The sequence below is a fragment of the Alexandromys fortis genome, unplaced genomic scaffold (genome assembly GCF_014885135.2).
Source record: "Alexandromys fortis isolate MF-2015 unplaced genomic scaffold, M_Fortis_MF-2015_v1.1 scaffold_191, whole genome shotgun sequence".
NCBI classification, from domain to species: Eukaryota; Metazoa; Chordata; class Mammalia; order Rodentia; family Cricetidae; genus Alexandromys; species Alexandromys fortis.
Genome location: NW_026068064.1, coordinates 2650289 through 2666294, shown reverse-complemented (window position 1 = coordinate 2666294; position 16006 = coordinate 2650289). Strand labels below are relative to the sequence as shown.

General features: G+C 41.2%; 1 protein-coding gene across 3 annotated transcripts in view; it reads right to left on the bottom strand.

Annotated features, from left to right (window-relative positions):
• Window positions 1-5573: 5573 nt before the first annotated feature.
• Retreg1 (reticulophagy regulator 1) overlaps window positions 5574-16006 on the bottom strand; it is a 125670-nt gene continuing 115237 nt past the window's right edge. For all 3 annotated transcript variants that reach the window (XM_050120480.1, XM_050120482.1, XM_050120481.1), the window contains 6 exons: window positions 15144-15270; window positions 12605-12689; window positions 10699-10836; window positions 9327-9391; window positions 8971-9097; window positions 5574-7771 (listed from right to left, as the gene is read on the bottom strand). In XM_050120480.1, coding sequence (XP_049976437.1) covers window positions 7278-7771; window positions 8971-9097; window positions 9327-9391; window positions 10699-10836; window positions 12605-12689; window positions 15144-15270 — 1036 coding nt within the window. In that variant the 3' untranslated portion in view covers window positions 5574-7277. The remainder of the gene's footprint in view (window positions 7772-8970; window positions 9098-9326; window positions 9392-10698; window positions 10837-12604; window positions 12690-15143; window positions 15271-16006) is intronic.

Below are 16006 nucleotides of genomic sequence, written 5' to 3'. Positions count from 1 at the left end.
AAGTGGTATAGGAGGTCCTTCTATGTGTTGCTTGTATTGGTTAATGAATAAAGAAACTGCCTTGGCCTGATAGGCCAGAACTTAGGTAGGTGGAGAAGACAGATCTGAATTCTGGGAGGAAGAAAGCAGAGTCAAGGAGAAGCCATGGATCCTCTGCCTCAGACAGACGCCAGTTAGAATCTTTTCTGGTAAGCCACTGCTATGTGGCAATATACAAATTAACAGAAATGGGTTAAATTAAGATGCAAGAATTAGCCAATAAGAAACTAGGGATAATGGGCAAAGCAGTGTTTTAATGAATACAGTTTCTTTGTGGTTATTTCGCACAAAATATAATTTGGGTGGCCCAAATGAACAAGCAGGCCCCTCCCTACAACAATTGGTGTCCAACATGGGGCAACTGCATCCACATAAAGCCTGAGAGAGTTTGGGAAGTAATTCTAGATAGAAAAGAATAGAGTTAAGCACGGCTTACTGATAGCAGTACTTTCGCAGGTGTGCTCTGCTTGCTCCAGGCAAGTGCTCTCATTTAAAAGAGGCTTCCTGACTCAGCTTTAGCTGTAAAACCTTGCAGCTCTTTTAAGAGGCCCTGACACGAAACACTTAAATGGTGTTGATGAAAGGCTTGACTGCATGCTTTTTGGTTTTCAGCCATAGCAGGAAAAAAGCCAGGCCATTTTAAAATGCCAACTTTCTGGGCCGTCCTGCCACTGCAAACTCTGACTCTTTCAGGCAGGAGGTCCAGCTACAGAACATTTGATTGTGGTTTGCTGGTACCTCAGCCATGAGGCTAGAATCTCACAAAGCTAAAGAATGGGCTAGATCTAGCCGTCAAAGCCATGGCTTTAATCCTCTCCATACTGCTTAGCAAATTAAAGACTCATGTGGTCAGAAAAAGAGAGATATACAGTAAAGAGAGATTCAAAGGCAAAGAAAACCTCTAAATGTTTTACAGTGTGTTAAAAATCTATGGAAGGCTTGGGAGAGAAAAGAAAAAGAATAAAGTCCTTAAAATAAAACAAAAGAGTAGTTGGGTGTGGTGACACACACCTTTAATCCCAACACTTGGATGACAGAGGCAGGCAGACCTCTGTGAGTTCAACTGTGGTGGCACACGCCTTTAATCCTAGCACTTGAGAGGCAGGAGGATCTCTGTGAGTTCAAGGACAGCCTGGTCTACAGAGTGAGTTCCAGGACAGCCAAAGATACACAGAAAACCTATCTCAAAGAGCCAAAAATTTAAAGTAAAAAGAAAAAAATAGAGGTTAAAATAAAGCCATGTAAAGATGAAAACTACACAGAGTCTGAATACTGTATGTTTTATGCTCTCTTTGAATTGTGTGAATGCTGAGGAAGGAGCAACAGCTGCTAAAAGATACTTGTTTATAAATGTTGCTGGGTTAATCCAAGATAGGTATTTTGAAGATACCTTGACTTCAAAATTAAAGTCAAAAGATACATTACTTTAAAGAAGAGGTTTTGCTTTAGTTTACACAGAAAATAAGAGGATGTGGATTCATTCTGAGTTAAGAAAAATGAGGTTTGATCAAGGAAGACCACCTGAAATATCTCCGGTAGGAACGGATGGCCCAGATGTCTGAGTTCTACATCCAGAACAGATTAAGATGCTGCCTGAGATGATCAAGACTCACAGGATACTCTAGTCAGGACTTAATCACAATTCTAAATTTTCTTTAGGTCCCTAACCAGCAGGAAGTAGCCTGGAAAACTACACCCACATTCCCCAAAAATGGACTAGGATATTTTTCTTTGTTTAGAATGTTGGTTACAAGTCTTTATGGCTAATGGTCAAGAGAAAAGCTAAACAAAGGATATTAGATTCAGAGTTCTTTAAAAAAAGAAAAGAGAGGGGGGGAAGTGGTGTGGGGCAATGGTCTGTATTCTATCAATTATATTTTAAATAAATGCTGATTGGCTAGTAGCCAGGCAGGAAGTATAGGTGGGACAACCAGACAGGAAGTAGAGGTGGGTCAATGAGAACAGGATAATTCTGGGAAAAAGAAAGCTTGGTATGCAGTCCTGACCCAGCCACAGAGCAAGCAAGATGTAACTGCCTCGCTGAATAAGGTACCAAGCCACATGGCTAGCTTAGGTAAAAATAATGGGCTAATATAAGTTATAAGAGTAAATAAGAAGTCTGAGCTACTAGGCTATTCAGTTTATAACTAATGTAGAACTCTGTGTGATTTCTTTGAGACTTAACAACTGTGGGAACTGGGCAGGATAGAAAACTCAGTCAACAGATAAGCACAGCTATGCTCTAATAAAAGTTTTTTTTACAGACTCAAGAATCTAAAATAGAAGTGGACATGATGGTCCATGCCTAAAATCTCAACACTTAGGTAGCTGAGGCAGGCCGATGAGTTAAAGGCCTTCCTAAGCTAAAGGAGGAGATGCTGTCTCAAACAGTTAAAATTATTTTTAGTGTACAGCCCATATGTAAACAGATAGCACCCTGGATTTGCCATGTGGGTGCTAGTTGGCCAATTCTGCCTTTAAGGGACAATTCCTACAGCATCCTGTGAGGGGGTACTGTTTTATCTCTATTTTATCTAGGTGGGAAACAGTTACAAAGTGGTTAGGTCAACCTTACTGGAGTTCCACAGTCTGTAACATTAGAACCCTTACAAATAAGGAGTGGAGAGCCTTACACATGGTCCACGGAGACAGTGACATAATACACACCTTTATAATACATTTCATCCATTTCTTTCACAGGCATTTATTGAACTATAAGGCCATTACAGTGCCAGATCCATTAAGTGAACTCTGCAGTTTTCTTGTGAACAGGTAGTTAAAGTTGCCTTTAAGCTATAAAATGATGGCTGCCAGGCAGTGGTGGCGCATGCCTTTAATCCCAGCACTCAGGAGGCAGAGGCAGACGGATCTCTGTGAGTTTGAGGACAGCCTGGTCTACAGAACAAGTTCCAGGACAGGCTCCACAGAGAAACCCTGTCTCAAAAAAACAAAAACACACACACAAAAAAGATCTAAAATGATGGCTTAGATAATATGTAAGCAGAAAAAAAAATCAGTGTCTTGGTTTGATACCATGTTGATTCCTCTTAAAAGTCTTTTAAGTAGCTGTTTCTGGAACTGTGCCTTTGTGAAAGGCTAAGAGACTGTAGATTGAAGATAATCATAAGACTTGGACTTTGTGTCTTAGGACCATAATACCAACATCAGAACCAGATGTGCTGACATTTTCTGGAGACACGCAAACAAATGTCTAATCACTCCAGACAAGGACTGAGGGCAGAGCAAAGTACAATTCTGCTCAAGTCTAGCCTGGCCACTAGCTAGTCTATTGGGTTTAGTTATGGAGCACGGGGGGGGGGGGGAGTTACTTAGAGGAGTGTGGGTGAGCCAAAAGCAGACACCATTGGGGAATATTATTTTAAGGTGTGTGTCTTTTGTTTATGCTGTATTTGCTTAACTCTGTGAGGCTGTGATTCTTTGTCTAAAACACCAAAGGGTCCTAATAAAGAGCTGAATGGCCAACAGCAAGGCAGGAGCAAGGACAGGTGGGGTTGGCAGGCAGAGAGAATAAATAAGAGAAACGAGGAAGAGGAGGAACAAGAGAACAAAGGGAGGAAAACATCAGGAGTCAGCCACCCAGTCACCCAGCCAACCAGGGAGTAAGAGTAAGATTTACAGAAGTAAGAGAATGGGAAAAGCCCGGAGGCAAAAGGTAGCTGGGATAATTTAAATTGAGAAAAGCTGGCTAGAAATAAGCCAAGCTAAGGCCAGGCAATTATAAGTAATAATAAGCCTCTGTGTGTGATTTATTTGGGAGCTGGGCAGCAGGCCCCCAAAACACCAAAGGAGTAAAGAGAAAAAAAAAAAAAACACTACAAGCCACACCACCAGAAAGTCTCAGCTCTGCTACCATGTTGATTTTTCCAACCTGCAGAGAGGTCCTCCCTTCCCCCCCCAGTTAACCTTCCACACTCTGTACTGGCTAAGGCCTCATGCGCCACATACAGTTAGGGTGATGTACCGATGTATTGCTGGCCTGGCTGGAAGGCTCAGGAGGAAGTGACTAAGATCTCTGGTAACAATCTGATGGCCCATCCCCACCCCTCCTCTGGAGACTGTTAGGCTCCGAGGACATCTTTCTACAACACATTCTAACCCAAATGTTGCAGCAAAAATGGAGGAAATGGAGGGACCGTATGCACTGAGACACTGGGACAGCCCTGGGATTTCCATGATCCCTGACAACAGTTTACTCAGAGTTTCAGGATAATTTCCTGCAACTGATAAAGCTGGGGTGTAAACACACAATTACAGTCAGAAATATATCACGGCAATGGATATGCAGTTCCCTGCTGGACTGGTTCACTCTTGGGGTTTATTTGCTACGACAGACTAAAAGTAAAAGTACTGTTCCCATAGAAATAGTTTTTCTTGAATTTGTATTTACTTCTAACTGAAAACAGCAGCATGCTAACTTTTAACCGTTTTCAAAAAGGAGAAAGTTGTGCTTATTTAAATAAGTATGCATATTTCAATAAATGCCTTAATTTCGGCACTCACAAGGTTGAGTCAGTAAGACTGCCATGAGTTCAAGGCCAACTTGGGCAACATAAAAAGAACCTTCCTGCAACAAGTCTCTATATAATTCCTAAATAGGAGGATATCTGCTAACTATAAAACTTTTATAAAAGTTTGCTTTCTCCATATTCTACAAAAGGAGGCAGAATGAAATGTCATCCTTTTAGAAGAGTTGTAGTATGGTAAACGCAGAAGTGATTTAGAAGGACAACATGCAGGCCCCAACTAACCTTCCACCTCAGACTTCAGGTTCTTAAGCAATGCTTCATTGATTCTTACCAAAATATATGGTCCATGTGTGCTGTTCCCATCACACGGTTTTCCTCAGCCTTTTCTCTAGGAAATGAGAAAACTTTTTCTGTAACTCCTCAGCAATTAAAATAGTTCAGATTTTAATGACCTTCCACCCAGACCTTACACGCCTTTCCTGATCCAGCTGTTGGCATACTGAGAAAAAAAAACTAATTTGTATACGTTCTCACAGCAACGGATATGCAGTTCCCTGCTGGACTGGTTCACTCTTGGGGTTTATTCGCTACAATAGCCTAAAAGTAGAAGCACTGTCCCCACAGAAAGCACACAAACGCCTCAACATCCTACATTTGAGATAAAAGTCTGAGTGGAGTTTTCTTTCTGTCCTGTGTAAACGGATGATCACAGATTCTGGAACAGGTCATGCTGAAATGCAGGAAACTACTGTGCACCCCTCTGGTACTCCCCCTTAACAGTGACTCTTTTCCCCTATAACATTTACTTTGTATCTAGTAATATTTTAGATTGGATTTCTTTTTGTCCAAACTATCATAATTCAGCATTTTTTTTTAGTTTATCTTGTAAGCGTAGCGAGTGACTTCACACACGATCTTTCATGGCTGACCATTAGAATTCTTGTTTGTTCTTTAGTGAAGACACTGGGTGACCTTTGTTGTTTTATTAATGTGACGACTAAGGGTATTTTTTAAATTAAAAAAAAAAAACGAACACATAGAAAGAAGTACTGGTAACAACTATTTTATAAATATGTGGCTGTATTTTTCTTCACATCCAACAAATGTATTGAATAGAATTCAGATATAGTCTTCGCAGACTCACACAGTTCCAAGGTTTTCAAACACAAATTTACACTGGTACCAAAACGGGCAAGATAATGAAGGCACAGGCTCACTTTGTATCAATAAAGGACACCGAACACAGTCGTGAGGCACTAATGACATAAGAATAGAACATCAATCAAAAAAAGCAAGCCTTCAAAGTTTTCAGTAACTTCTCTCCCTTTTACATTTGGCAATAGAGATAGATAGATTAGATAGATAGATAGATAGATAGATAGATAGATAGATAGATAGATAGATATTTTAATACCTCACAAAGAAAAAATAAATAAGAGATGGTACATTAAAATTTCAAGTTGCTTGTAAGTAATCTTTAGAAATAAAAGGGATGAAACCAAAAAAGAACACAGCTTTCTATAGTCTTAGATAACCCTTCCCTGCTAAGGCTCATGTGTGTCTGTGTAGAAATGCCAGCTCTAACTGAAGATTTAAGATAGTTGCTGACATGGTCCCCCAGTACTAAAAGATCATTTCACAAAAACAACTATCTTGGTTTCCACTGTAAGTCAAATTTGAATATGTAAAGATGATCAAAAATTTTAAAGAAAAAATATATTCTAGCTTCCCAGTAAGAAACAGTTTACATACTTAGACTGCAGTGACAAGAAATAAACTTTAAAATTCAAGCAAGTTTCTCTCCTCTACGCCTGCAAACTGAAAAGAAAAACAGCTGTTCTCATCACGAATGGCCACATCGCTCACAGGACGCGGCAGCAGCTTGTTTCACAACTTAAAGGCCGAACACAAGACAAAAACATCAGGTTTTACTTGCGTCTGAGTGTGCGAAAGAGATCTGCTCTTACAACCGCCCCATTGCAAACATGACAAAAAGGAACGAAACCAGAGCATCGTTCTAGGATTCACAGCTGCTTGCTTCCTGTGGGTCGATACCACCCCTTGCAAGGTTAGATGTGGCCGTCGTGGAGAACGGCACTTTGCCAGTAAGCCTCGGTCTACGGCTGCAGAAATAACACGGACATAGTTCAGCAGATAGGTAGGACTTATTTTTAAGGTTTTTCCTAGAAAATTAATTTTGATAGCGTTTCCCAAGCCCTTCAAACTACAAACATTTTGATAATTTCTCCTTTTTTTCCATTAAAATCTAATGAGGTTTGAAAAACTACTTCCAAGTATAAGCAATACGGGAGGTGATACAACATTTGTTCACAATTGTTACTGTTCAGTGATAAATCTCGGCATGCTTGAAAATGATAATGAAGAATACTTATAGAACTATCTGAAGTTGGGTGGGTTTGGGTGGGTTTTTCCTCTTTTCTTTAAAAACAACCCCTCTTCACTTATGACATCACAGTATGCATATATACTATACAGTTCATATACTATAAAGTTCATATACTATATAGTTCATTTCCATGCTTATCACATAAAAATAGCTATCCGAAATGTCAGTCTATCATCAGCTGATACATATCCAACTCACTACAGAAAGGAAAAGAAAAAAAAATCTGAAGTAATTAAAGCTTACAATACAATTGTTTTCCTTTTTTTTTTTGTTTTTTTGTTTTCCCTGCTTGTCTGAAATTTTTGGGTGGTTCGTCTGTGCTTTGCTGCAAGCTGATTCCCAGGTTAGTGGCCGCCAAGGAGATTTGAAAGGAAGCCCGAAGACTTCTTACTGTGCTGTGCTTCTGCGTCTTGGTCTTGTGTTAGTCCCAGTTCACTCTCAATTTGATCTAGCTCTGCCTGGTCAAGTAGTTCAAAGTCATCACCGTCTTCAGTGTCTGTGTCCTCTCCTATAGTGGGTGCGGCCTGAGCACGAGCCTGCTGGGCCCCTTCGAGCTGGTCTTTGATGGCAGCAGTCATTGCCGCTGTGAGGACATCGCCAGCCAGGTTGCTCATCAAGTGAAGGGCTTGGTCACTGTTCAGAGGAAGAGAAAGGCCAGCTGCCGACTGGCCGCCTTTGCTTGGTCTGTGCCCACCGTCCAGTTGTTGCTTTCTTCTCTTGAGCTCGGCGGGGAAGCCAAGGCTCAGCTCGTCTTCATCGTTTGTTCCCGCGCCATTTTCCAGAGATGGAAAATCTGAAAGATCTCGAGAGAAAACCTCCTCACTGGGCCGGTCAAGGTCTGTAAAATGTGTAACAGAGATTCACGCATAAGTGCCACAAGACATCTGAAGTAAGAGTTGTCTAAAATGACTTGACCTGAGGCCTCTGAGCAACTTCACGTTCATCCGGCATCCTCGGTGTACCAGAATCATTTTAACCTACATATTGGACCCCTGCTGACTCTATGGCGGTATCTCTTGGCAAAAAGACAAACACTGTAAGTCTTTCCTGTACCTTTGGGTTTCCTATTGCAAGAAATAATGTATAATAAACTTTGCCTAGTATTAGCTCTGGGCTTTAAAGTTTTGGTGTTTCTGATACTCCTCATTGTCGATTTGATTGGACTAGAAATTACCTAGGAGACACACCTCTGGGCATGTCCATGAAGATGTTTCTAGAGAGGTTTGACAGGGAGGGAAGACCCACCCTGATTGTGGTCTGCAACATCTCAAGAACTAAGTCCACGAGACTGGATTGAATAAAAAGACGAGAAAATGAGGAGGCAAGCTGAGCACCAGGATGCATTGATACCTGCTTCCAGACTGCAGACGCAATGCGACCATCAGCTTCATGTTCTCGCCACTGCAGCTAGAGCAGCACTCGCCACCATGCTTTCCTACCTTGCTGAGCTTTGCGCCTAAGGTCTAAGCCCCCAAATCCAGGCTTTTCTGAGTTGCTTTCATCGATCAGGTCTTTGTCACAGCAATGGGTAAAGTAACTAATATAGTGTTCATCATAATAATTGCATCCTTCCTGAAGATGGTAACTATCGATATATATATATACATATATATTAAATATTTATTTATTATGTATACAGTGTTCTGTCTGCATTTATCCATGCAGGCCTGAAGAGGGCACCAGGTCTCATTATAGATGATTGTGAGCCACCATGTGGTTGCTGGAATTTGAACTCAGGACCTCTGGAAGAGCAGCCAGGGCTCTTAACATCTGAGCCATCTCCCCAGTCCATATGGTAACTATCTTAAGCCAAAGAAGATACATATGATCATGGAACAGGAACTATGTCACAGTGTTTTCAAGGTTCACACATGCTATAGCAAGTATCAGTACTTCAGTCACTTTTAAATCCAAGCAGCATTCCATTGTGCAAATACTCCACATTTTATTTACCCATTAGGTGGCTGACAGAATTGGAGTACCGTTACATTTATTCAATACCAATAAAAGTAAGAGAACCGGGGCACATCAGCTTACCATCAGAAGTGTCTGTCTGTGGAGTGTACCCTTCTGAAAGGTTGAAGGTCCCATTATCAGTCCAAGATACTTCGGACACGTCTGTGTCAGACACAGATAACTCTTTGGCAGCAACGGTGAGGCTAATCTGCATCAAGAGAAATAGCCGTGGCGCATTTCAAACTCAAGAAGACCCTTTAAAGAGTCCATGTTAACCCACTAAATTTTAAAATAAAAAATGAGCACTTATTCCTATGGGATTATCCAACCATCTTGATAATCAGGATAACCCAAGTTATATATAAGTCTATTAGAAATCATTGTACTTTCTGTAAATAAATGGCCGAACCACACAGACACAAATTGACCAAAAATACCTTAGGACAAAGAGCTGAAAAGTCTAATTCGCTGTCATCCTTGGGACTTTTTTCTTTATCTGTTGCTGTTGAGGGGGAAAAAAGGAAGCATTTAGTTTCCTCCCAAACTCAGGATATAGTGCATTTATTTTAATATATATTCTCCTCACATCCAACCATACCTTCTAGCCCTTCCCTATAATTGTCTGTACTGAAGAACTTCACATATTTGCAAACAATTGCTTTTCAGGGGAAATGATGGACATCTATGTTCTTATAGCACCAGCCAGCAGCAGCAGCTCTGGGGACTTGGGGGCAATATAAGCTCTTGGCCGCTATCCTAGACTTCCTTTGTGGTGGGGTCCATACTCTATGCTGCATGCTCCTTCAGGTCATTCTGCTGCATACTATAGTCTGAGAAACTCTAAAGCCACGGATGATAGATAGATAGATAGATAGATAGATAGATAGATAGATAGAGCGATAGATAGAGCGATAGATAGATGATAGATAGATGATAGATAGATGATAATCTTATATGATATATTTAATTTTTTAAATCACACTGGAACCGCCCCCTTTTCTTTCCCTTGTTAATTCAGTCTGCTCTTACATGGCACCCACACTAACCCTTACCCCTGACATTTTCAATAATCCAACCCAAATTAAAACCAAGTGCATCATAAGTAACAAAACAGAGCTGTTGAAGCCCTTTCTCCTTCCCCTGCCAAGGTGTGTGCTCTGCGATCTATTTATGCTTTTGTCCGTTGACAGCTTCATATTTGTGTGCAGTGGATCTCAACCCTTCAAGTCCCTGTCACCCCATCTCCTCCCCATGCTCCTGCTGCAGCCCTTCTTCCCCACGCATCTCCTTCCTCCTTTCTTGTCATCATTGCATGTGACCCGAGCTTAAGCTGGGCTGCCTGCATGAGCACCGGGCAAGGAAGGGCAGTTGCCTGAAACACAGGCAACTTATCAGTGCTACACTACCCAGAAAGTGACACCCTTCCTGCAGCCACTGCTAGCTGTCAATCACACCTCAGAGGAGGGTGGGAACTCATGAGCCCGTCTACCTTCCAGGACTGAACACTGACAGGCGCAGTCTAGTGTGTTTCTTGGGTAGGCGGCCTCTGTTTAACTGGGTTCCTGACTGGGCTACTGTCCTGCAGTGGTGCCCCCAGTCTCTGACTCTCAAAACCTTTCCATGCCCTCTTGGCCACTAGGAACATGCACAGCGCATAGTTTAAAGTTTACTTAACTATACGTTTGAGAAAAGAATAAATCCTATATAAGGGAAAACTACACAGATTACACTTTTTGTAGGCTGACTTTTCCAGCACCACTGAGGAAAGGTCTCATTTCACGCTGAGACCTAAAATCAAGCTGTACCTACCAGATCGCTCACGTTTCTTCTGGGTAATATATTCTCCGATTCCAAAATCTAGTTTCAATAGAATGGACTTGATTTTGCTGTAGATTTTTTGTCCAATATCATTACATTTAAACAGTGGACACAAGAAAGCGAACAGTACTGAAATATAAAGAAGAAAAATCACACGGGTAAAGGGTTTGTTTCGAATGCTGACATTTTAGTATTTTACAAGATACTGCTTAATTCATGGGGAAAATAGCAACTTTGTTCTTAGGGTAACCCCTCCATTAGGTAGGTTTTCTATTATTACTCTATGATGAAAAGACATTTTACTAAACACACACACACACATACACACACACACCACATTCACGGCTATTGTTTTTAAACTTGGTATTAGGTTGATTTTTTTCTTTTAATTGTCTACCTTGAAAATTTAAGCTCTCAACTGGAATCGTACCTTCATTTACTATTGCCATTTACCACAAGGAAATAAGTTCCTATTGTTAGCTTGTTTTCAGTAATACTGGGAAGGTGTCCCATGAGGTTGCTGGGCTTGTATTTGAACTCAGCACAAACCAGGTGGGAATGTCTTGCTCCTAGTTCTCCTGTCCAGCACTTTTCTCAGTTTTCCCTACATCATGCAGATCGAGTCCATGAGTTCTATCTGAAGACTGAGTTTGAGCTGCAGCCAGCTGCGAGGTGTGCCATGCATTAGGAACACACAAGGAAGGAAGAGGCCGCACTGGCTGTACTCTATTTTTCAGTGTTTGTTATTTTGTTGTTGGGCAATGTCATCTCTTGCGCAGTTAGCCTTAGAGCCCAGTGAAACTCTGAAGCCAGCGTGAGAAAGGAACTGTGAGGTTAGCAGAGAGAGGTACTGTCTAACCCAGAGGTAACAGCACCAGATCTTCATGTATTTTAGGAAAAGCAGAATATTTAATCTGAAGATCTTTTTAGGGTTTTAATTCATATATAACAGACTACACATATAGTACACAATTTGGTAAGTTTTGACATATAAACAACCAAGAGTCCCTGTAACAATCGAGACAGTGAACAGTTTAGTGCAGGCACGTATTCTCACATTACTCCTCCCTTTCCTCCTTTCGCCTCTCTGACCTGACCTGACCCCACCCAACCCATCCCAGCAACTGCGGGTCTACTTCTTCACTAGTCTTTATTTTGAATGTTCTGGGGTTATATGAAATACAACTGTATAGTGCATGCTCTGGCTTCTCCCATTCGGTCTAATTACTTTGAAATTTATCTACAGTATTGCATGTATCAGTGTTCAGTGCTGGGATCACACACACGGTTTATCTGTGTCTCTGTGTGTAAGGCTTATACGAACTGTATTCCTTTGTGCTACCAAAAACAAGCCTGAGATGAACATGTGTGTGTGTGTGAGTATTTGAGGAGATGTATCCAGCTGTCTCTCTTGGGTAATACTTAACTCTGGGGTAGCCAGCCATACAGTTTTCTGAGATGATTGCACCATTCTACCAACCTACCACTAACAAGCAAGAAGTCAGGCTGTCCTGTACCATCGCTAACACTTGACGTTTCCGGCATAGCTACACTGGTATCTCATTGTGATTTTACCTGTGGTGCCAGAGAAAATGCTAGAAGGCAAAAGTGCAGGCCTATGTGCAGCAGCCTGGAGCATTTTGCCTAGTTATGCATTCAATGATATAATTTAACATTACTTTTATGAGTCTGCATTTTACATCTGTTCTCCCAACTGTTTATATATAGATGTCTCTAGAGACAAGAAATACCAAGCATTAGGTGAAAATTCTGATTTGTTTGATAATTCAGAGCACACCTATTCTCTTCCAAACTACAGAAGATCTGATTAGCACCAATGATGTCGTATGCGTCCCACAAATTAGCAAAGTACACTATATTTTACTACAATACTTACACAGTAGGTAGCTGAGTATGACCCCAGGAATGTAACTTCCCAAGATTGTAAAAAATGTGCACACGCTGCAGACCAGGAGACAAAACTAGAAGTAACAGAAATAGCATGGGACAATTATTTCAAGATACTGTAGAATATGATATATATCTATATTTCATTATATATCCTGCATGTTTCTTGAACAGCCCCCTTTGTACTTAGAAACCTTACAGAGGCATTTTAACACTTCATAACAAACAATTTGCAGGCAGAGGAGCTAATTCTGGCACTAACAATGGCAAGTTCCCTTACTCGGGCCTGTTGATGTATTGCTGCCAGGTGCAAGAGACTCAAATAGTAACATGTCCCCAGGAACAACTTTGCTAAGCCTCATAAGTAAATCTGTACTTTGACTACTACTGTAAAACCATTAAGATCCACAGACAGGCCAAAGCATGCTACAGGTGTAGCTATATGACTCTGACATCATTTGTTCTGCTGGAAAACCTCTGGCACAAATCTGTGAACATGTAATCCTTCCTAACTGTATCCGCCTACATCTAGGTGACCGCAGAGCTAAATGCAAGTGAACAGGAACTTCTGAAGTGATATCTAATTCTTTCCCCCCTCTCTGTCAATCACAAAGCAAAACACAAAATCTTTGGCTGTCTTGAGCAATTTTAGAATTTATAGAAAACTGTCCTAACTCACACGAGAAACATCAAGATAGAAAAATTTGATCTTTTAAGTCACCACTTGCTTTTTACAATCTACTCATAAACCATCTCATTTTTATGTATTGTTTTAAATTTAAGTACTGAATTAAAGTGCCAAACAAATTCACTGGGGTGAGTTTTCAAAACTAGGAAGAAATACATATCTCTGGTCTAGAAATATTAAGATTAAGAAAAAGAATAAGGACTCAATTTCAAGATAACAAGTATTTCATTCCATTTGGCTAAGAAATTGTACGTGAACACATGGAACAAAATTAAGGACCTAATTAAAAAAAGTATGGGTCCTTGAAAGAAAATGAAATTCTAGAAATTAAGCAATGTCCAAAGCCGAAGAAAGAAATAAGGCCATAATGATATAGTCGTGGACCCAGAAGCTGGCTTTGAGAAAGGATTTGTCATCACCTATATCCTGTTGCATCATCACCCTTAACTAATGGCCTTGGGGCACGTTAATATAATCCAAAGCAGATGTCTTAAGTTCAGAATCTTCTCAAAATATATATGATCATGTCATGTTGGTCAACTAATGATGTGGGACAATTGTATTCTGTCAATTATATTTTAAATAAACACTGATTGGTCAGTAGCCAGGCAGGAAGTATAGGTGGGACAACTAGACAGAAAGTAGAGGTGGGGTCGATGAGAACAGAAGAATTCTGGGAAGGAGGAAGCCCATTCCTCTGCAGTCCTGACCCAGCCACAGAAGAAGCAAGATGTGACTGCCTCACTGAAAAAGGTACTGAGCCATGTGGCTAACATAGACAATAATAATGGGATAATATACGTTATAAGAGTTAATAATGAAACCTGAGCTAATGGACCAATCAGTTTATAGTTAATGTAGATCTCTGTGTGATTTCTTTGGGACTTAATGACTATGGGAACTGGGCAGGACAGAAACCTCCACAGCAAACTAAGCACTACAATCTACCAAGGCCCTCGCGTGTGTCCATTCTACACTGAGTGTTCGCTGTTAAAGAAATCCTTACAGATGCAGCACTACCAGCTCAATATGCACACATGTTCCCATGGGCTGTTCTATTACTTAATACGGCGAAATTATGAGATTGCCTCAAGATCTGGTGGATAATTCAATCCTAAAAGGAGCGCTGGAACCAGCAAGGTCTGGTGATGGTACTGCCCCTCCCCAGAAAAGCCACAGGTCATTCTTCAATTGTGTCCTTCAGTCTGCAATCCCTTTCATCACCTGACACTCTTCCCTGAGTGAGTTTTTATCTTAATCAGAAAAAACAACAACAAAAGCTTATCCAGTTGTATAACCAGAATGAATTTTTTGCCAAAGCTTGTTTGGTTCTTCATTCTTTCTCTCTTCGTTATTTCAGGATGGGGATCTTGTAGGGTAACCCAGGCTGACCCTGAGTTCATGATCCTCCTACCTACCAAAGTGTTGGGGTTGCTGTGATCCACCACATTCAGCAAATTTCCTGAAAATAAAGCGAACCAGGATCTCTACTATAGCTTTAGATTGCGAGTGAGCTTCTATTACCTTGGAAACCCTGGAAGGACTACATGCTTATCTCAACTGCCTTCGATTTCAAAACTAGAGGACAGATGATAACCAACGTTCTTAATGACAATTCTTTCCATTCCCTTTTGGTTTTAAGAATAGCAAAGCCCAATCATAATTCCTTCTAGTAATGAGCTAAGTCAATCCCTATAATGCTCAAGAGTTTCACATGTGACCACATCTGAGCCTTGTTGAAGCCAACTCCTATGCTTCCGTTGTTTCAAATTCGCATCTTTACCAGCAAAACAGGTCACCTCATTCATTCCCACGCTACACTGAGGATTCCAAAACTTGCCTTGCCAGGACTCTGCTGTTTGAAAAGAGACATTTCTTGAAGAAACAGGCCGAAATTCATCCATGATTCTGCAATGCAGTGGCTCAGTCTTGGTCTTTCATCTGGCTTGGAATTGACAACTTCCCAGCTGAAGAGAGAGAGAGAAGATGCAATTGAACTTCAGCAACAGTCACACCAACACCAGTGTTCCCCTACTGAGCACTCGTGGCTTCCATAAGTAGCTACTGAAGATGACTGTTGGCTTCATTACGCTCTGATTGCAGAGGGCTAAATTAGCCTGATACCCAAGTCAAAAGACTCTCGGATGCCAAAAGAAACAAGGAGCAACACAGTTCATTAACTGATTACAACGTGGGAAACACTGGGGAGGCCAGCGCCGGGGCTTTGGGGCGTGTTTTCTCAATGAGTCATTTTCCAGCTCAGATCTGGAATGAATTAGCACTTTGCCCAATGACTGACTAGAGAACACCCCAGTGATGTGGGAGTGTCATATCAATCTGTTGATTTCATTGGCTGAGCAATAAAAGAAACTGCTTGGCTGGCCCTCATAGGTTAGAACATTGTTGGGAGGAGTAAACAGAATAGGATGCTGGGCGGAAGAGGAAGTGAGGTCAGACTCTGCCCTGCTTCCAGAGGGACCAGACAGCCGCCATGATCTGCTCTCCCAGGCAGCTGCAACCCACGATGGACTTAGGCTAGAATCTTCCCGGTAAGCGCACCTTGGGGTGCTTACACACACATCATTAGAAATGGGCTAGTCCAGGTGCGAGAATTGGCCTGTAAGGGCTAGAGTTCATGGGCCAAGCAGTTCTTTAAATGAATACAGTTTGTGTGTTGTTATTTCGGGCATGAGCTAGCCAAGT